The 21,173-nt window shown below is 44.1% G+C and overlaps 2 protein-coding genes across 2 annotated transcripts in view; one reads left to right on the forward strand and one right to left on the reverse strand.

Moving 5' to 3' along the window:
- The window catches only part of Smim23 (small integral membrane protein 23), a 108,948-nt gene extending 97,880 nt beyond the window's left edge, over nucleotides 1–11,068 (forward strand). The window contains exon 5 of the mRNA XM_008850818.1: nucleotides 10,786–11,068. Within this exon, the coding sequence (XP_008849040.1) occupies nucleotides 10,786–11,068 (283 nt within the window). The remainder of the gene's footprint in view (nucleotides 1–10,785) is intronic.
- The window catches only part of Fbxw11 (F-box and WD repeat domain containing 11), a 141,163-nt gene continuing 122,161 nt past the window's right edge, over nucleotides 2,172–21,173 (reverse strand). The window contains exon 14 of the mRNA XM_029554859.1: nucleotides 2,172–2,309. The gene's annotated coding sequence lies outside the window, so the exon portion shown is untranslated. The remainder of the gene's footprint in view (nucleotides 2,310–21,173) is intronic.

The following is a 21,173-nucleotide window of genomic DNA, read 5'->3' on the forward strand; positions in this document are numbered from 1 at the left end:
TATAACTGTATTAATTCAACTGTGAACCTAGAAACTTACAGCCACTTGTGAAAGAGATGTACTCTTGCTCTGCAGTGTGTTACTGAATATGTTAAAGCTGTAATGAAATGCTTCTTCTAATCATGTATTATTTATAATTTTTTTAAATACATAAATAAATAAATCAAAAAATGCCATAGACCTACTGCATACTAAGCATTTCTAATTAATTAGAGACAGCATCTCTAATCCACTGCAGACCTGCAAAGAAGGCATTGTCCTCACCCTGGCCCACTTTACCAATGACAAGTCAGAGCCCCTTGAAGAGGGGTGATGTCCTCCAGGTGGCATGAACAGGAAGTTGAGCTGCTAGAGTTTGAACCCTGTGGCATTACTACACCACCATTACAATTACTCAAACAAAAAAGCCTGACTCTTAAATTTAGTTTTTAAGAGTGGGCCTGAACTCAGAGGATTCATTCCTCCAGATACTCTTAGAACCCTCTGTCTCCTCAAACTGTCCTGATGGACCTGTGTCCCTGGAACTGTGTCCTCAAGTCAGACCCCACTCATAATTTTATTCAAAATGGTTTCTCCAGCTTCACTTGGGGAAGTACAAGATTGCTCCACTCTTATCTTAATGCACCCTCCTGCCTTTTCATCCCTAGTTCTGGGATATCTCATTCCCCCAAGGTCAATTGTCCTTCCTAATCTTCCCTTCAGCACTTTGATAAGTTAATTCTAATATGTTAATTTGATATGTTAATACCCACATTATTCATTATTGGGGGGGTGAAATACCATGTTGAGCTTGCCAAGGAAACGCACCAGTCACAAGACACCAGGTTCATTGCATTTGCCAAGGTTAATTAAAGTCGGTAGCCCAGATACTGTCCATTTTATAAAAGTCATCCCTACAGTTCCCCTTTCTTTGTTTTATAAATGAAGACACATGTCCATCGGTGTGGTCACAGGTAATGGACTAGTCAGAGTGTGATATGCTGGAGGATCATCATAGGACAGCAGGATGTCATCTTAGGTCTCTGGAGTGGATGGTATGGTCAGGGCAGAATTGGAGGGGAAGGCACATCAAACACAACAGCTATTTACCTGTGAAATTCAGGAGAAAGTTTCTCTTGCCAAGGTGTTGTTTTCTGGCATGGTAGGAGAAAGGAAGCACAGATGTGGCACCTCAGCTCCAATTATTGAAAGCAACTGAATTGAGGCATTAATTGCCTTTAACTTAGTTTATATAAAACTATAGAGTTTGATTAAAATTATTTTTTAAATATTTTATTTATTATTTTTATTTTATGTGTATGTGTGTATTGCCTACATGTAAGTACACCCATGTCATGCAATGCTCGTGGAAGACAGAAGAGGCTGCTAGATCCCCCTGGAACTGGAGTTACAGACAGTTGTTAGCTGCCATGTGGGTGCTGGGATTCAAACCCAGGTCTTCTGCAAGAACAGTGTTCTTAACCACTGAGCCATCTCTCCAGCCCTGATCAAACTTACTTTTAAGATACTTTTCCAGCAGACGGTAGGGGGGAATATTGATAGGAACATTTAAAATTTTAAAGTGTAAGGTTTTTTTTAAGTTTTAAAATATAATTTGTTCTTGGGTAGTTAGTTTCTAATTCCTGGAGCTAGAGAGATGGCTCAGTGGTTAAGAACACTGGTTGTTCTTGCAGAAGACCCAGGTTCGAATCCCAGCACCCACATGGCAGCTAACAACTGTCCATAACTCCAGTCCCAGGGGATCCACATGGATTGCATGACACAGGTGCACTTACCTACATGCAGGCAATACATGCATACACATAAAATAAAAATAAATAAAATTTTTAAAAATTTTCTAATTCCCCTTTTTTGTTTATGTATTAAACTTTTGCAGTGTCAGTAAATTAGTGTAATTATGGTTTGTACTTGAGCTAATGTAAGCAATGTCATGAGAGACATGAACTTCCCAAAATTGGCAAAAAGGTTTTAGATACCTAGTCAGGATGACTGTTTGATTTGCACTTTAAATACCATGAGCAGATTTTTGTATTTAAGCAGAAGTGGAAATAAAGATTTTTAAAGTATTAACATATATATGAACCCTTTTTAAAATGACCAAAGGAATTTATGTGAGTTACTTTCATTTGCCAAAGTTTATTAAGGACAAATACCTGGGGTTTGCCGTCTCTCAAGATGATGATGCCCAATGATTGACAGTCAGGACAGGATTGCATAATTTGTTGAATTTGTACATGTGATAATTGAAAAGACAACTGGATGATGATTTTCTTCTGTGGAGGCCAGGTGGGTTTGCACAGGGTCAAATGCTTTGAAATAAAAACAGGATGAGTTTGTCATTGAGGGAAGTTTTAAACAGAGGTAAATACTGACATTAGGGAATTGTTTGAAAGCTGAAATGCCAGCAAAAAGTTTTGCCATTGGGTAGATAGGACCATATTCTAGCACCGTGCAATGATTTTCTCCATCTGAAAAAAAATTTCAATGCATTATAAATGGAATATATCTTTATGGAAGAAAATTTGTGTATAAGAATAAATGAAATTCCACGTGGAAGTGAAAGAAAGCTTGTCCTAAAAAAACAACAGAAATTACGTGTTATTTTTCTGTGGTCTATAAAAGAAAGGTGAAATCATTTGGAGGTATGAAGGATAAATAATATCAGGATGTTGTTCAGTAAACTGGATGATTTGGATCAGTACTGTCCAATAACAATAATCCTTTGATGATTTGGGTGAAAATATTTTTTACTTGGGTTTATTGAGTAGAAATAACCATTTAAAATTCTTAAAGTTAATTGTCTAGTCATTGCTGTAAGAGAAAAAGAAGTTTTAAAAACAAATTAGGGGCTGGAGAGATGGCTCAGTGGTTAAGAGTACTGACTGCTCTTGCAGAGGACCCAGGTTTGATTCCCAGCACCCACATGGCAGCTACAAACCATCCTTAACTCCAGTTCCAGGGGAATCCAAAGCCCTCTTCTGACCTCCACAGCATTGCAAGACACAGGTGCACTCATATACATGCAGGCAATACACTCATACACATAAAATAATAAAATATTTTTAAAAAGACAAATTAGACATAAATGCCTAATTATTGAAAGCAGGCACAGAAATCTTTAAAAAGGCAATCTTTTAAGTTAATAACAATAATATGGTAGTTTTGTATGGCTACAGCAGAGAATGAACTCCAAGTATAGTCATCAACACTTTCAAAAGTCAATTATAAGAGTCTGGTATTTTTTAAGAATTGCATGCATATTATTTAGCCAAAACTAAATGCTCTTAAATAAACCTTGATCAGACATATATTTTATTTTTTTAAGCCAATTCTTGTAATAGTTAGAAAGATTAGATCAGTAACTATGGGGATTTAAATAGAGGTTTGTTCATGACTTCGGCTGAGCCTGATCGTTAAACATAGTCACAACTGGGCTTGTTGACAGTTGTGCTCATTCATTAAAGGAGTGCCAAGCAGGGTCACTGGACTCTCACCTGAATATTCAGCCACTCTTTCCAGCCAACTAGTCCAGACTTGGAAGACAAAAGAAAAATGAGGAAGAACCTAATAGAGGGATGCTTTTGGAAGCCCTTACCAAGAAGCTCCAGTGGGCTCTCATATGAACATTTGAAAATTGCCCTATTCTGACTTTTTTCTAGTTCCCTGTCTAGAACTTGTAATGCTAATTACTCTTGCCTTTATTTCTCCTTCACATCTCCCATTCATGATTCAAGGACTTTCTTCTCCCCTTAGAGACAAGACTTACACAATTTGGGAGTCTTTTAGATAGACCCACTGAGGGGTACTGCAATTGCCTCACCCTGCGTCCCTGTTCAGCATGGAAGAAGCCAGAGCGGTCGACATCCCTATTCCCTATTGGCAATTTGGGTAACCCCTTCAGAGGATGGTGTGATAAGAATAGGAAGTAGGAATTGGCTAGGCAGTTAGGATAAAAAGACCCCAAAGATGCCGGGCGTAATGGCACACGCCTTTAATCCCAGCACTCAGGAGGCAGAGGCAGGCGATCTCTGTGAGTTCAAGGCCAGCCTGGTCTACATAGTGAGTTCCAGGACAGCTGGGGCTACAGGGAGACCCTGTCTCAAAAAGACCAAAAAAAAAAAAAAGATGAGACTTAAAGATTATATATAACTTTAGAATTTCTAAAGTCAAAGTTCAAACAAACCTCTATTTATTTAGTTATTTTTTAATTTTTACAAAAACTTTATTGAAAATTTCATACATGCATATAAGGTGTTTGGATCAAATCCATGCCCACTCCCTCGCCTCCAACATTCCCCCCTCTGAAGAGGTAACTCTAAAATCTTTTTAAGGATTAGATAAGAGCTCCAAAATGCTTTTGACATTTTTGGCCTTGGAACAGAGTATGTTGCTAACAGGCCCCTGTCCTGGAACTCACTATGTAGACCAGGCTGGCCTTGAACTCACAGAGATCCTGCCTGCCTCTGCCTCCCAAGTGCGGGATTAAAGGCATGCACCACCACACCCAGCAAGTCTCATCTTTTACAAGTCTAAAATACCTAAGTCTTCAAGTCTTCATAGCATATGAAAAACCTTTCTCATTTTCCTGTTCCATTCTGGAAACATCCAGCCATTTTAATCTTCATACCTAAGTCCTTCTTTACTAAAAATATGTCCATTCTTGCATCATTCTAACATTTTCTCTTACTAGTTATCTTAATACCATGAGACATAAATAACATTAATAAATAAGTTTACCATCTGTTGTGAGGACTTTTACCACGCCTGTCCTCTCATAAGCTTTTAATGACAAACTGATATTTGATTGCACAGATATGAACAATAAACCAATTGTGCCAAATAAAGCCAGAATTTCTTGAAGTAGTTTTCAAAAATAACAATAAGAATTTGACATCTGAATCAATAATATTTGGGCAAACAAAACTTTTTATAATCCAACTTGAATTACCTAAGATTAAATCAAAATATGTTTAAAGAGGATGCCATAGGTAAAAGTGAGTAATGAAACAATTTCACAATTAAGTTAAAGCCAGAATTTCTTGGAATAGCTACAAATAAGCCATAATAAGAATTTGACCAGTATAATTTGAAATAATGACATTTGGGCAAACAAAACTTTTTTAAAGTCCAATTTGAATTACCTAAGATTAAACTGGTGCCTTTTTAAATGGGTTCCCAAAAGTTTGTAGAGATTTAATTTTTTTATTACATTTAAGTGAAAAGAAAATCCTCTATTATCTTTGAGCTAGGCAGGAAACTGGCTTGCCACTTACTGTTTTAAGGTATGGCAAGTTTAAGGGTGGCTCCTATAAGTTTGTGGAGATTTTTAAATTTTATTGTATCTAAAGTGATGAGGAAATTCTCTATTGCCTTAGGGCTAAGTTGACTTGCCTCTAATAGCTTTTAGGGAGTAACAAGCTTAAGAGTGTTTCCTCTTCTCCTGTAGCCTAAGGGGTAGTCATTGTTAGTAGCAAAATAGAGATTCCTCAAGTTGATTTTACCATAAAATCTCTATTATTAAAAAATAAGTAATAACTTCTGTTGATAATATTATATTCCTTGGTTGTTCTCAAGGGCATAATGTTTTTAATATAGAGCTATTTTTGTCTTCCTCTTGGTCATTGAGTCAGGGACCAACCTGTCTCAGGAGCATCCAGAAGACATTTTGAGATTTAAAAAGTTTGGATCTGAAGTAGGGGGGCCAAATCCCATCTCAAGAGTCAGCTTCTCCATGGAGTTCAAAACAGCACATGACAATTTACTAATATTCAAAAAAGGCATGTGCTTCTTTTAAAATTGTTTTAAATTACTAGGTCATGTATTGGAAACAGGAAGTGACAAAAATCAGAACACCAGATTGTGAAGGGTCGCTCTTTGATATCTCTAAATTTTTATGAGTTAATGAGTATGAGTATGATTATCTCACTCATAATCAAGGAGAATCAAGTCAACAAAGATTATCTGCCTTACTATCATCTGACTTGAGTTTCTCCCTGGCTATATTTGAGGCGGCAAGATGTTTGAAGGGCTATATTCACAATTAGTTAGCTTGTGTTTGTGAATGGAGGAAAATTAAAGTATCCTCTCTCCTAGAATGATACTTTCCATTAGAGGTCATTTTTATTCTGGTTAAACTTCAGTCCAGGTTTGAATGCAGAAAATCAGAGATTTTGGTTAAATGGATACAGGCTGGGGGTGTCTAGTTACATCTGCCTAAATTTCCCTTGTTTTGATGCCTACAGCTTTATATTTCTTCCCTCATGTGGGACCAAGAGGAGGGAGGTCTTGCCACATGTAGCTGCTTAATCTCACTGACAAGACCTGAATTTCCCTGTATCTCATTCTTCTTCATTAGTGACCCTAAAGAAGGTAGAGCCTATTTGGAATAGCCACCCTCACCAATGTAGCTGCTAATACACTGTGATCTTAATGAATTTTTATTTGACTTAATTTTTGCCTAGTTAAATTGATACTGTCAGTGCAGACCCACCATTCATAAATCTTACGGAGTAAATACTGGCCTTACAAGTACTACAGAAGTCAACCAACTTTTTTTTTTTTTTTTTTTTTTTTTGGTGTTTTTTGAGACAGGGTCTCCTTGTAGCCCCAGCTGTCCTGGAACTCACTATGTAGACCAGGCTGTCCTTGAACTCACAGAGATGCAGTTCCGCCTGCCTCTGCCTCCCAAGTGCTGGGATTAAAGGCGTGCACTACCATGCCCAGCTTCAACCTGCTTTCTTATACAGTACAGAACAACCTGCTCAGGGACAGCACCACCAACAGTGGGCTGGGCCCTTCCACATCACTCAAAAATCAAGAAGATCCCCCATAGACATGGCCAGTCCAATGGAGGCAATTCCCTAATGGAGGTTCCCTCAACCCAGGTGTATCAAATTGACAACTAAAACTATTCAGCACAATAGACCCCTTGTCAACTTGACATACAAACTTATCACTGTTACACCACAAGATTTCCATTTCTTATCCCCAAGGTATGATGTTAATATCACAACATAATATAGTACAACTTTAAAAGTCCCACGGTCCTTAAAAAAAAATCTCAACATGTTAAAAGTTTCTTTTTTAAAAGTCTTTTAACTGTGGGCTCCTGTAAAAATCCAAAACAAGTTAAGCATTATCTTATTTCAAAAGGGAAGAAGGCACACCTAAGCAAAACCTAAGTTCAGCAAAGTAGCTCAAGGCTGGACATCTGGGATTCACACACAGTCTTCTGGTCTCCAAAGGGTTTCAGCAGCTCCACTTCTCTGGCTCTACCATCCATAACACACACAGCTCATCTCACAGGCCCAGGCTGGCTCCATTCCATACCTACTGATGCCCTTTGTGGCTGCCCCTTGATCCTGGCATTTTCAAAAAGCTGGTGTCTCCACTGAAACTAGGCTGCACCTACCCAATGGGCTCTTCTGGCCTCTCAGAGTGCAAAGCCTCAGTTGCTCTCTATGACCCCTTTATGCTTTCAAAACCAGAACCATGAAAGAGACAGACATTACTAAGTCTTGCTTCCCACTTAACATGGAGGCTTGGGTCCCTCCAGGACCACAGCTTCTGTGTGCTGACCCTGAGGAAATACTTCCCAGATTTCACCTCGATGATGCTGGTCTCCTGTTACAGCTGATTTTTCAGCCCCAGCAGAGCAAAACCCAATTCAAAATATCATACAAACAGCCCTGATAGTCTCAGCTTCGCTTGAAGCTTCACAAGCCAGGCCTCCATTGTCTACACCTCTTTTAGTGGAACTGTTCCAAGTTCCACAGCATCAGCTCACTAAACCCTAAGCACTCACCAGCTTTTCCAGCCCAAAGTTCCAAACACTTCCACAGTCCTCCCAAAAACAACTGGGTCAGGTCTTTCACAGCAGTAGCCCACTGTCTGGTACCAATTTATGTTATAGTTTGCTTTCATATTGTTGTGACAAACCACTGTGACCAACACCAACTTGGGGAGGAAAGGGTTTGTTTGGCTTCCATCTCCCAGGTCACAGTTCATCACTAAGGGAAAACAAGGTAGGACCTCAGGGCAGAAACCTGGAGGCAGGAGCTGGAGCACAGGCCATGGAAGAATGCTGCTTACTGTCTTGCCCCTCTGACCCATGATCAGCCTGCTTTCTTATACAATACAAGACCACCTTCCCAGGGGTGGCACCACCCACAGTGGGCTTGGTCCTCTCACATAACGGTCAAGAAGATGCCCCACAGACTTGGTCACATGCCAGTCCAATGGAGGTAATTCCCCAATGGCGGCTCCCTGAACCCAAGTGTGTCAAGTTGACAACTGAAGCTATCCAGCAGAGGGGGAGGGGGGCTTGGAGATGCAGGGCAAAAAAGGCTGGCATTTTCAACTCAGCAAATTCCAAACCAGGCTCAATACTTCTAGTTAGTCTCTTCCATTGCCTTTCACCCCAGGGAAGGGAGCTCCAAGGAAGGCAGGAGAATTAGTTGGGGGAGGTCCATAAGATGTAATTCCTTTGAAAGTACACTGTTTTTCACTAGATATGGCTGCTATCTAATTTGGCTCCAAGGAGTTAAATGCTTCCATTGAACTTTTCTAAGTCATAGCTTAATTGTTCATCAATTCCTTCCCAATATTCTGAATTAAGTGTCCTATGATTTGAGATACCAGGGAAAATATTTCTGAATAACATTTAAAAGTAAAAAATAAAAAATATTAAAACCAAGTTAAAGTACCCCAATTTTCCCCCATTTCACTCTAGATAAAACCTGTCTCCTATGATCCCCCCTTTCTTGAGCTCCTTCTTCCCCTTTACCTCCATGTTTCCTTGTATAACCCTCCTTTCCCTCCTAGTTAAATACCCCCCATTTTACCCATTTCCCCCTTGGTAACACCTGTCTCCCACTATTCCTCCCTCAGGCTCCTTCTTTCCCTTTACCTCCATGGTTTCTTTCCATTTTCCTGGCTCCTGCAGTTACATCAGGATATGTACTCACATATATGGATTTGGTGCTAAGATCCACAAATGAAGGAGAATGTACCTCGTTTTTTGAGTCTGTTACTTCACTTAATATAACAGTTTATAGTTCCATCCATTTACCTGAAAACTTCATGATTTCATCTTTATTGCCGAGTAGAACTCCATTGGGTAAATGTACCACATTTTCAATTATCCATTCATCAATTGAGAGACACTTAGATTGCCTCCATTTCCTAGCTATTGTAAACAGAGCAGCAACAAACATGGACATACAAGTATCTCTGCAGTAGGATGATTCCTTTGGGTATATTCTTCATGCAACAGAGGGTGATGAACACAAAAGGCCACAAATGGCCAAAGTGTAAAGAATAAGAGTCTGCAGAGTGTGGGTCCCTGGACAGGGCTCCTATATTAAATGTCACCCACCCAGGGCTCAGGGACCATTAAGGAGGGGGGCTGAAAGATTGTAAGAGCCAAGGGAGGAGGTGCATGACCATAAGGAAACAGAGTCTTACAGCCTTCTGAGACTTTGTTCATATGAACTTACAGCAATGGTGTTTGCATGCACAAGACCCATGCAAACTCAATCAGACAAAAACCCGGCGTAGAACTGGGGAAATGGACAGCAGGCCCCAACCTTTGCTGAAGAGCTCTTGGCAGTTGATTACTACTGGGTGAGGGAGAGTTGATATTTCTGCTGGATAGCTTTAGTTGTCAACTTGACAGGGAGCCTCAACTGGGGAGTTATATCCATTGGACTGGCCAGTGGCCATGTCTGTGAGGTATTTTCTTGATTTTTGAGAGGTGTGGGAGGGCCCATCCCACTGTGGGTAGTGCAACCCCTGGACAGGTTGTTCTGTATTGTATAAGAAAGCAAGCTGAGCGGGGGCCAGGAGAGCAAGCCGGTAAGCAGCATTCCTCCATGGCCTGCCTGTGCTCCAGCTCCTGCCTCCAGGTTCCTGCCCTAGGTTCCTACCTTGGGCTCCCTCAGTGATGAACTGTGACCCAGGAAATGTAAGTCAAATAAATCCTTTCCTCCACAAGTTGGTATTGGTCAGAGTATTTTGTCACAGCAATGGAGAAATAAATTAGAACAATCTTTTTTAAGAGGGAGACTCTAGATAGGTTGACTAGAGCCCAGTGGATGAATGTACACTGAGGGATATCTGGGTACACTAACTTGACTTGATAGACCTTAACATATATGACAAAATGCTTGAAATCTGATGGGGGAACCATAGAGAGGTGCAGGTGGGGGAGGGAGTATAAAGATAACACGGGTGCACTTATATACATGAGGGCAATACACTCACATATAAAATGAAATTAATAAAATATTTTTTAAAAAATAAAAATCATCCCCACAGAACCTGGCTTTAGGCCTCTGCCACCACGGACTACACTCAGGAGTGTTCACAGGGCTCCACAGTGTGAAAAGCCTCATCTTGAGGCTTCACAAGGACCCAGGGGAGTACACTGTTGAACAAGAGATACCAGCTGGCATAAAGCTCCATGCCTCCTATGCATGGCCATTTCCTGTAGATTCACCAAATGCCTATGAACAACTCCCTCCACCTGCGCTGAAGATGAGGAAATTAAGGCTCACAGAGTTCTGTAACTATGTAAGATCACTCAGTCACCCAGTGGTAGGACCAGGACTCATCTCACACCCATAATGATGCCAACATCACCCCTGACAATTCTGCAACTCCAGATGAGGAACACATGCATGAAGAACCCAGGGAATGCCTTGATGGAGTACAGTGCTCACATTCCTGTAGACCTTCCTCTATAGGCACTAACTGTGCCTTGTAGTTGTTAATAACCAACACCAGCATTGGTATCAGCAGCACCATCATTATTACTACTATTGTCATCACCTGCATCACTACCACATCAGTTACCATCATTACTACTACCATCATCATCACCACCAGAAACAACACCATCATTATTACTACTGTCATTATCACCACTATCAGTTCCAGAAGAAGCACCATCATCATTACCACCACCATCATCATCACTGTCATCACCAATACCATCACTCCAATCATCATCACTACCATAGTGGTTTCAATGAAAAATGTCTCCCATAGGCTTCAAGTCTTTGAATAATTGGCTCCAGTTGGTGGCACTGTTTGTGGAGGTCTAAGAGGCCCAGCCTTGCTGGAGGAAGCAAGACACTGGGGGTGAACTTGGAGGGTTCTTAGCCTGCACATGCTTGAAGACATGCATGATCAGCTTTCTGCTCCAGCTGCCTCCTGCCACCATGCTTCCCCTCCATGATGGGCTCTTATTCCTCTAGAACCTTAAGCCAAATAAATATTTCCTTCTATAGGTTGCCTTGGTCATGGTGTTTTATCACAGCAACAGAAAAGTAACTAATGCAACTACCAGCATCATCACCAACATAACTATATATGTATATATATATATATGTGTGTGTATATATCTATATATCATAGTGGTGAAAACAGCATGTTTTTCTCATTGTATATATATATCAATGTGAAGAAGCAGCGAGAATGACCCCCGGACCGACCAAAGCCGCACCCCGCTGCAGCGCCATGTCCAGCGCCTGTGCCCCACCACCACCACCGCCATGCCCGAGAAAGGCTGAAGGGGATGCCAGAGGAGATAAAGCCAAGGTGAAGGACGAACCACAAAGAGCTGCAAGATTATCTGCTAAACCTGCTCCTCTAAAGCCAGAGCCCAAGCCCAGGAAGGCCCCTGCAAAGAAGGGAGAGAAGGTGCCCAAAGGGGAAAAGGGAAAAGCTGATGCTGGCAAGGACGGGAAAAATCCTGCAGAAAACGGAGATGCCAAAACAGAGCAGGCACAGAAGCCGAGGGTGCTGGAGATGCCAAAACAGAGCAGGCACAGGAGCCGAGGGTGCTGGAGATGCCAAAACAGAGCAGGCACAGGAGCCGAGGGTGCTGGAGATGCCAAAACAGAGCAGGCACAGGAGCCGAGGGTGCTGGAGATGCCAAAACAGAGCAGGCACAGGAGCCGAGGGTGCTGGAGATGCCAAAACAGAGCAGGCACAGGAGCCGAGGGTGCTGGAGAGGCCAAGTGAAGCTGTGCGTTTTTGGGAACTGTGCACTGCTGGTGACTGTGCAGTTTGAAATACTATTTTTTATCAAGTTTTATAAAAATGCAAAATTTTGTTTTACTTTTTTTAAGCACACAGAAAACGTCATTGTTTTGTGGGGGAGGAACATGTGTAACTAACAAAATGTCTCCCAAGCTGGATTGATGTGGGGGAAACACCTTTCCCTACTAGTTTTTGAAGGACTCCTCTTGGCTCCTGGGAGAGTATTTCCTGATGCTGTTACACACGGCCACCTTGGCACATAATTGTGGTGTGGGAAAATTCAAAATGAATTTTTATACCCTCCCCTCCCTCCACCTTCAAATCAACATAGACTTAACTCCCTTAAAACCAGAGACCTGGGACTGGAGAGATGGCTCAGCAGTTAAGAGCACTGGTTGCTCTTGCAGAAGACCCGGGTTTGAATCCCAGGTGGATGCAGAAGAAAGCAATCACCCAAAGTTCAACAAGGTATGCATCACCCCTCCCAGTGTGCAGGGTCCTAATTACCATAACAACCACAGCCCAGAACTTGGGGAACCAACAAGAAGAGCCAGGAAGCTTCTGAGGCCAAACTCTGTGCATGCACATCCTCCTACACCTGGCAGTAACAAATCAGTTAGGCACAGTATGCAAATCCCACACACTGAACGAGGAAAAAGCAGACTGTTTCTGGAGGAGCTCAGCCGTCCCAGTGTGCTACGCCTCAGAATGCCAGGTCAGGGAACCACTCCTTGAGTCGGAGTTCCAACTTTAACGGAGTATAGGAAAGCCAGCACCTCCGTGCTAACAGCATGCACTGGACTATCAAAGGGGCTGGAAAACCTCAGTGAATAAACCATCCAAGTCTTTGCACTGGCATTTCCCCAACTCACTTGACCAAAGACTTTTGGGGGCCTATGATAATTAACTTTCAGTGGCCCTATTGTCTCACAGAACCTAACTGGGAAATAATGCAAAATGTAAGAAATAAAATCTGAGGTCTAGGGACCCCACTGATACCACACAAAAAAAACACATGGACAAAGTGAAAGCAGATCAGCAAGGCAACTTTTACTTTTGCAAAAGGGTACATTGCCATTCAGAATGAACAAGCACACCTGAGCAGGAAATGTGGTAGGTTTTTAATCCCTAACCCAAGAGTACTGTGCCTTTTCTCCAAAGTCCAATGTCTTTCCCAGTTGGCTAATTTATTTATTTATTTATTTATTTATTTATTTATTTTATTCTATGTGTATGAGTGTTTTGCCTTCATGTAAGTGCACCCATGTCATGCAAAGCCTGTGGAGCCCTAGACTGGCATTACAAATGACTGTTAGCCACCATGTGGGTGCTGGGATTTGAACCCAGGTCCTCTGGAAGAGCAGCCAGTGCTCTTAACTACTGAGCCATGTCTCCAGCCCCTGAATTTCTTATCCAAACCAAAGTTTTACGGTATTTGACAGAAAAGACTGATATTTAATGGTTGGTTTTCTTTGTTTCTTTTTGTTATTGCTATTGTTATTTTATTTTTATTTTTTTAAACATGGTTTCACTATCTATCCTGGGCTGGCCTGGAACTTGCTATGTAGACCAGGCTAACCTCAAAATCACAGAGATCTGCCTGCCTCTGCCTCCTGAGTGCTGGGACTACAGGTGAGGACCACCACACACAGTCTGACACTCAATGTTTCTTACAAGAAATTTCAGGAAACATGGAGAATCAGGTGCTGTGGGTAGGAGATGAATGAGCGATCTGTCTGTACATCTGTGAATATTCTGCTGAGAATGGGGTGTTAGAGAGCATCCAGACACCGGGATGCTGGAATGGGGTGCCAGGAGTGACCTTGATACCCTGGGCTGGTGGCAACTGACTGAAACCCTTTTGGCGGGAGATTTGCCTGAAACTGCTGTGTCCCACACCCAGGGCCATCCCAAAGTCAATACTGAAGGCCAGCTCAGCACCAGGCCAGGTAGAACAGGGCTTCAGTGGGCATCCTGGTGAGCTCTGCGCTTGGAGCTGACAACAGGAGTGCTTGTCCTTCCAACCTTGCCCTCGGAGGAGTTTCAGCCCTGCCAGTTTCCAGCATCAGACAGTCCCATTGACTTGGTCAGAGTATCAAGAAGCTGGGAGAGAAAGAGAAGCCTGGGTGCTTCCCACTCCCGGGGGCGGGGTGTCAAGCGCCCTCTTGGGCCTCCAATTAGGAGGCCCCTGGGGATTGGGAAAGGGCTGTAGGCTGTGCTTGAGCAAAGGACGGCCAGAAATTGGGCAAAACTGCACACCTGACTCAAGAGCAAGGCACCCATTGGATGGTGGTCTACCCTGCCTGGCTCTCTCCTTACCTCGAGGTAGTTTTACTCCAGAAATCATCTGGGTGAGCATGTGTCTGCAGTTTGATTTGTTTCTTACTTCCCTTGGCCAACTCAGTGTCTCTCCAACTCCTAAGTACTGGGAATCAGTGCCCAGGAGTTACACAGCACAGGCCAGTAGACTGTCCAGAAGAAGCCCTTGATGGCTTTCCCAGGAATCTTGGCCTTTGCAGCTTTCTCCAGGGTTCTCACTTAGAATCAGAGCACCAGGATAAGGAGATTGTAGGTCGCCTGGGTTTGTTAAACACACATAGTCCTAGAGCCTGTGATCTGGGCTGGGCACACAGGGCTACCCAGAACACTGATCTAGACCCCAGGCTAGCTCACTCCAGCTCCAAGCTCAGAGCTGCTACAGAGGGTGAAACTATGACAGGGAAGGGCCGTTCCTGTCCTGTGGCCAAGGAAGAGGAAGAGAAAGTTCGGGACCCTCTGGCCTCAGCCTCAGTGGTTTCTTCCTTCTGCATACCTCTGATATGCACATTTAAGACTGGGACCCCAAGGAGAAAGTGACCTAAGAGGTTAAGAGACCTACCAGGAAGCTCCTGTCTGTGGAAAGAGCTACAACTGACTAAGCTTCAAGGAATATGCAACATGCATCATCTCCTGTTTGGTTCACTTGGTGGCAGAGCAGTGGTCTGTGTTTGGCCTATCAGCCCCCATTCCTTTTTCCTTTCCCAGTTCATCATGAAATCTTTTGGGGTCTGCCTCCCTTCCCTTCTCAGTCCAGTTGGCTATGGCTGGCTGTGGCCCCAAACTCTCTAGACCTAGCCAATCAGAGCTCAGCATTCTCTGGGTTTAAGGGTGGGTACATGAGCCGATCTGAACCAAGGAGACTTAATGCCACTACTCTTGAAGCTTGATGAAAAAAGGTATTTTGTTCCACCAGAGAAACTCAGAGGAAAGGTGATTTGAGGGCTGTGGGGAGCCACTTTGTTACCATGTGGGGAAAAAAACCAACTTTAGCAGAGGCAGAAAATGTGCCCTGATGGCATAGTTGAGGCTCTCAGATCCAGCTAAGCCTGAAGTCATCCCATCCCATTCCTGGGCTTACCATAGATATGAGCCAAATACATGCCTTGTTTTGCATAAGCCAGTATGAACTGATCTTCTGTCCTCAGATCAACAGGCTGAACACAGCAGAGGGAGGGTTGGAAGAGTTCTGCTATAGAAAAGTTAGCAGCTCAGCTGGGGATGTGGAAACAAAAATACTTTTTTAATCTCCTATGGAACACAATTTACAGACTGCTTGATCCCAATCCAGTAATAGAATCCTGAGAGTGTTACTGGATCTGCTATTATTTAAACTTTTATTTTGGTGAGGAGATAAGCTCAGAGAGACCACAGATGTTGCCCACAGTGATACAGAGGGGCTCTGCTGAGAGCTGGGTGCTGGAGGCCAGTCTTGAGCAAAGGAAGCTTGGATGGGGTACCTGGATACCCTGGGGTGGGGAAAAGTGAGGAAGACACCAAGCAATGGGTCTAGCTGGAAGAATTAGGCCTTTGCCTTTTCACTCAAAGAGTACTCCCAAAAGCCACTTTCTGCCATCTTCGTGTTTATCAAATATGGGTACAGTCCTCCAGTAACCACAGGCCATGTGCTCTGCCTCTGAACAAGACAAGTAGGGGCCTTGTGATGGCTTGAATGAGAATGCCCCCCATAGGTTCCAAGTATTTGAACATTTTGTTCCATTTGGTGGCGCTGTTTGGGAGGAAGCATGTCTCTGGGGGTGGACTTAGAGAGTTCTTAAGCCTTGCCGGATCTCCAGTCGAGCTCTGCTTCCTGTGCCTGCTTGAAGATGTGAGCGCTTAGCTTCTGCTCCTACTCCAGCCACCTCTTCCACCATGCCTCCCCACCATGATGAACTCTTGCTCCTTTGGATCCATAAGCTAAATAAATTCTTCCTTTTAAAAGTTCCCTTGGTCATGGTGTTTATATCACAGCAACAGAAAAATAACTAATACAGTAATTGGTACTGAGAGTGGGATGTTGACTGTGAAGAACTTGACCGTGGGTTTTTGGAGGAATGTAGAAGGCTTAGGAAGTTTGGACTAGAAAAGTGGTTGATTACTGTAAGTAGAGTTTAACAAGCCATGCTAGTAGGCGCCTGAAAGAAAATAGTGCTGAGAACAATGTAGTTCCAGGGCGAAATAAGGACTTAAGCAGCAATTGGGATATTTTGGCCAAGAGTCTGGCTGGCATCTGCCCACAGCAAAAAGCTTGCCTAAGGTTAAGTTAAAAAAGCAATGAACTAATTTCTTTGATGGAGGTTATTTCAAGGCAGTATAAATGGTGGTGTGGCTATTAATGATGAATATTATGCAGATCTACAGTGAAAAAGAGCAAATAAGGCAGAAAGAAATGCAAAATTAACAGTTTGGTTTGAAAAAGAGCAGTAGGAAGATTAATGTTGGAACTAAGGCAAGTGCTGAAGGAGAGGATCCCTTTGATAAGGAGATTAAAGTGATTAAGGAGAGGCCTAGAGATTTGTACTTAAACAATGGAGAGAGTGCCTCCAGGACAAGACCACAACCAGCTAAGCCTCCAACTTGTGCAAAAGCACGCCAGTGTTTGTGTACATGGTGATGGCTCTGTCCTTACCCCATTGGAGTGCTTGGGTTCAGCCTTCTGGGCAGAAGTACCTCAGCTGAGGGACTGGGCTCAGATTCTGATCCTTCAGGATGACTGCAGCTCCAGCATACCTGGTTCCATCCTGGATGAAAGTAGTGTACACTACTTCATCGAAAAGTGGGACATCAGTCAGGTCCGGTCTTTTGTTCTTCAGAGTGGGGATGTGAAGGATTGCTGAGATATGGCCCTGGGACAGAGTACATTTTTCCCCCTTCCAAATTATACTCCAGATAGGTGACACAGGGCACACACAGCTGAGCCTTCTCAGCTGACACCCAATACCCCAGGGTTTGAAGGGTTCCCAGGACCCTCCTACATTCTTCCTCTGTCTCTTGTCCCAAGTCCATCGTCTAGGAGGTGGTCCAATGGTAGGAGGCAGTCTGGCCGGTCACACCCTGGACTGCCATTTGCCAGGACATCTACAAGGAACTTAATAGGCTTTCCCCCAGTCACCATGGGGCGCAACAAAATGGAGCTCCAGCCCCATTAATCTTCCCTGAGTTGGAGGATGGGGTGCCCCTCTTTTTTCTTCCGCTGTGGACATTTGTTTTTCCAACGTTGCTTTTCCTTGCAATAAGCACAATGATCCTTTTCCAGCCTCTTTCTCTCTCATTGTCTCCTGTCTCCTCCCTTGGGCTTTCTATCATCTGCTTCCCTGGGGACTCCTATCATTGCCCTAGTCAGACTCTTATTCTGTTTATCTTCCATAGTACCATTATTATTGTGGACCTTTTGAGCAATCTCTAACGACTGTGATCTATTCATGCCCTCAAATCCTTCTAGTTTCTGTAATTTCCTTCTAATGTCTGGGGCCATCTGCATGGCAAAGGCAATATTTATGGCCCACTGGTTTTCTGGGGCATTGGGGTCTAACGGAGTGAAGAGGTACTCCAGGAAGTGCTCCAGGAACCCAGTGGACAGTTCTTGAGGTTCCTGAATCACCTTGCTTACCTTAGAAAGATTTGTGGGTCTCCTGGCAGCTACCCTTATTCTTACCAAAAGGACTTGGTGAAAGTTGCCCAGATTCCCCTTATCTCTGTCAATACTGGGATCCCAGTCAGGTCTCTCAGAGAAGATAGACTCTATAAGGGCTTCACTGTTGGGAAGAGACGCTGATCCAGGCCCAAAAGCTGTCTTTTTGCTCTCTAATTTGATCCAGTCTTGTTCTTCCGCCATGAGAGTGGCCAGGAGCTGCTGACAATCATCCCAAGTGGGCTGGTGAGTATAAAAGACAGTCTCAAAGGAGACTAATGAGTGCCTGGGGTTTTTCAGAGAAAGGAAGATTTTGAGTTTTCCAATTATAAAGGTCACTGGTGAAAAAAGGGACATGGACCATAAACGGGTGTGGGTTACACTGGTGGGAGCCGGAGCTTACTACTGCTTCCAGTTGCCCTGGTCCCATGGGCAGGGCTTCCCTTAGGGGAAGGTTAGGTGCTGCCTCAGCCTCATCAAAGGCTTGTCTCACTTCCCCATTAGCAGAGCCACTTTGTGTGGAGGAGACTGGGTCTCCATCCAAGGCCCTTCCCGTTGGGCGGGAGTCAGCCAGGCACATAGGGCAGAGGGATGACACTCCCCTCTGGCAGAGTTGAGAGGATCGCAGGTGCTTTCACTTTTCCTCCCACCTCAGGTCAGACTAACAAAACGGGGTACTTAGAGAGAGATAAAAAGAGAGCACAGGGTTTAAGCCAGGGTGGAGGATTCAGAATCAGGGACAAACAGTCGATATAGGGAAATTGGTCAGGGTGCCCAGGGTCCCCAGTGACCACATTCCATACTGCGCAGGCCGTCTGGACATCCAGGGTCCCCTCACTGGGCCACTCCACATCGAAGGTCAGTCATTTGAGTTCACAGAATGTCTGGAGTTTCCCAGACAAGAAACAGATGTCACAGTCGGTATTGTTCGAGAAACCATTTCTAAAATGCTTATGCATGTAGCTCAGAGGAGTCTTAGGGCAACTCGCTCCCCAACCTATAGTGTCGTAGAACAAACAATAAACAAAACCAGCACAAATACAGGCAATGTCAAAACAAATGCCAGTTTTTAAGCCTGGATTACAGAAGGCCCATGGCATCTCACATGGTCCCCTGGATACCAGATTAGTGGCCACAGCTGGCCTCTCCTAAGTGTTGTCTACTGAGGGCGCCTCAGTCTGACTTACCTCCAGAGGTTTTCAAAACCTGGTAACTCTCTATGATCTTCAAAAAATCTTTTGGGTTGGGGTGTGAAAGACCATTGGAGCACCAGGGCATCAGGGGCCAGATTTCCCAGGGCCCTGGACCATCTCAGATGGTGCCTCCCCTAGGAGTCTGCCCAGACCCACTCTTCTCCTATCCTGGTCGGACACTTGAGATACCCCATAATCTGGGGTCTAAATCTCTGGAGATCTCATGGGGGCCTCCAAAAATGTTGTGAGGTGTCCCACCAGAGAAGACCACTCAGACAAAGTATAGCCAAAAGAAACTCTTCATTGCCGTCTGGAGACTACACTGGGCATTAGATCCTGAGTGCAGCAGGGCCAAACTTCTCTATTCCCACACTTTGAATCAACTGCCTCTAGTTTTCAGTTGCTGGGATCAGCTAGCTTTGTAACATGGCATAGGTATAGTCAGTCCTGAGGTGCCCCATCACACTACCTTGGGCTCCCTCAGTGATAAACTGTGACCCAGGAACGGTAAAATAAAATAAACCCTTTCCCCCTCAAGTTGGTATTGGTCAGAGTGTTTTATCACAGCAATTGAAGGCAAACTAGAACAGGCCTGGTCCTCAAGGTCACATCATTGGAAGTTGGTTATGTACAGTTGTAAACAGCAAGCAGCTTCTGCATCCAACCCACCTTGGGAGGAGGTACCTGTTCAGATGTCCACTTGTCACTATGCCCTAGACAGTATGGTCCACAGAGACCTACACAGCGCTTACATCAGCCATTATAATAATCCAGAGATGAGTGAAGACACTCAGGAGGGTGCAGGTTCTACGCAAACAAGTCATTTTACAGGACTGGCCTGCGCATGTCTGGATTTGGGTATCCGGAGACCCTTGAACCAACCTGAGGCTAGCAAGCAGTGACCACAGTGTGTTCATTATCTGCCTTCTGCTGTCAAAATGCAGGTGTCATGGGCATTTGTTTTGCCCCTGCCTAGCTCAGTATGTGGCACATGGTAGACCTTCAATAAATAAGTCTTGAATATGTCTTGAATAAAGACTTGGACATAAAGTGACAGTCGGTACTGTGGCGTCAGGGGAATAACGGACATGCTAGACAGTGGCATGGACCATTTAGATGCACTGCTTGGAGAAGTCTTCACTAAGAAGGTATTTAGCTGAGACCTGAATGAGGAGGAAGCCGTCATGCACAAGACTGAGAAAAACTCGTGCTAGGCAGAGGGACAGCACCCACAAAGGTCCTGAGGTAGGAACAGAGACAGAAAACACTCCTGTAGCTGGCATGTAGGGATGGAGGCATGCCTGATCTAAAACAGCAGGGATGACATACCTGTAGACAGCAGCAAGCAGCTCCCGTGAGCCTCTGAGGGCAGTAGCAGACACTGGAGTGTTGGCAGGCAGTGCATGATCTGATTTGTGTACGGAAGGGAGATTGCTCTGCCTTGTGTGGCAGATGGATTTTGTCAGGAAGGTAACACTCCATTAGAGTAGGTGGTGACCACAGTAGGTCACCAGCCCCAAGGTCACATAGACAAGGCTTCCAGCATCTGTCCAGGGCACCCACAATGCTCTGTCCTCTAGTGGGCTCTCAGGCTGACTCTGCAACCAGTTCTGCAGCAGAGCTGACAGGCTCCACTGGGGAGTAGGCCTGGCCTCTTCTCAGTTCAGGTGAGGACCAGGGATGATGGGGCCCAGGCAGGGGAGTGCAGCCTTCCATGCTAAGTCACTTCCAACATGTTTTTCAAGCATGCGTTTGCTTTTGTTCTGGCTCCTCCATAAGAGACACACTTTGGGATGTGTTTTGAAAAATATTCCATATGCTAATGGAATGTCACCATCTGCCAAAGAAGGCAGAGCTGTTTTTAAAGGAAAAACTATTACAGAAATGAGGTATTCGCAGAGGAGCACTAAAGAGCAGACTGTCGCTGACCTCAGGCTGACCTGGGCCGCCTGTGTTACCAAAAGGGGCAAGGAAAGTCTGAAGCCAAT

Source organism: Nannospalax galili, unplaced genomic scaffold (assembly GCF_000622305.1).
Source record: "Nannospalax galili isolate Female #2095 unplaced genomic scaffold, S.galili_v1.0 scaffold104, whole genome shotgun sequence".
Lineage (NCBI taxonomy): Eukaryota > Metazoa > Chordata > Mammalia > Rodentia > Spalacidae > Nannospalax > Nannospalax galili.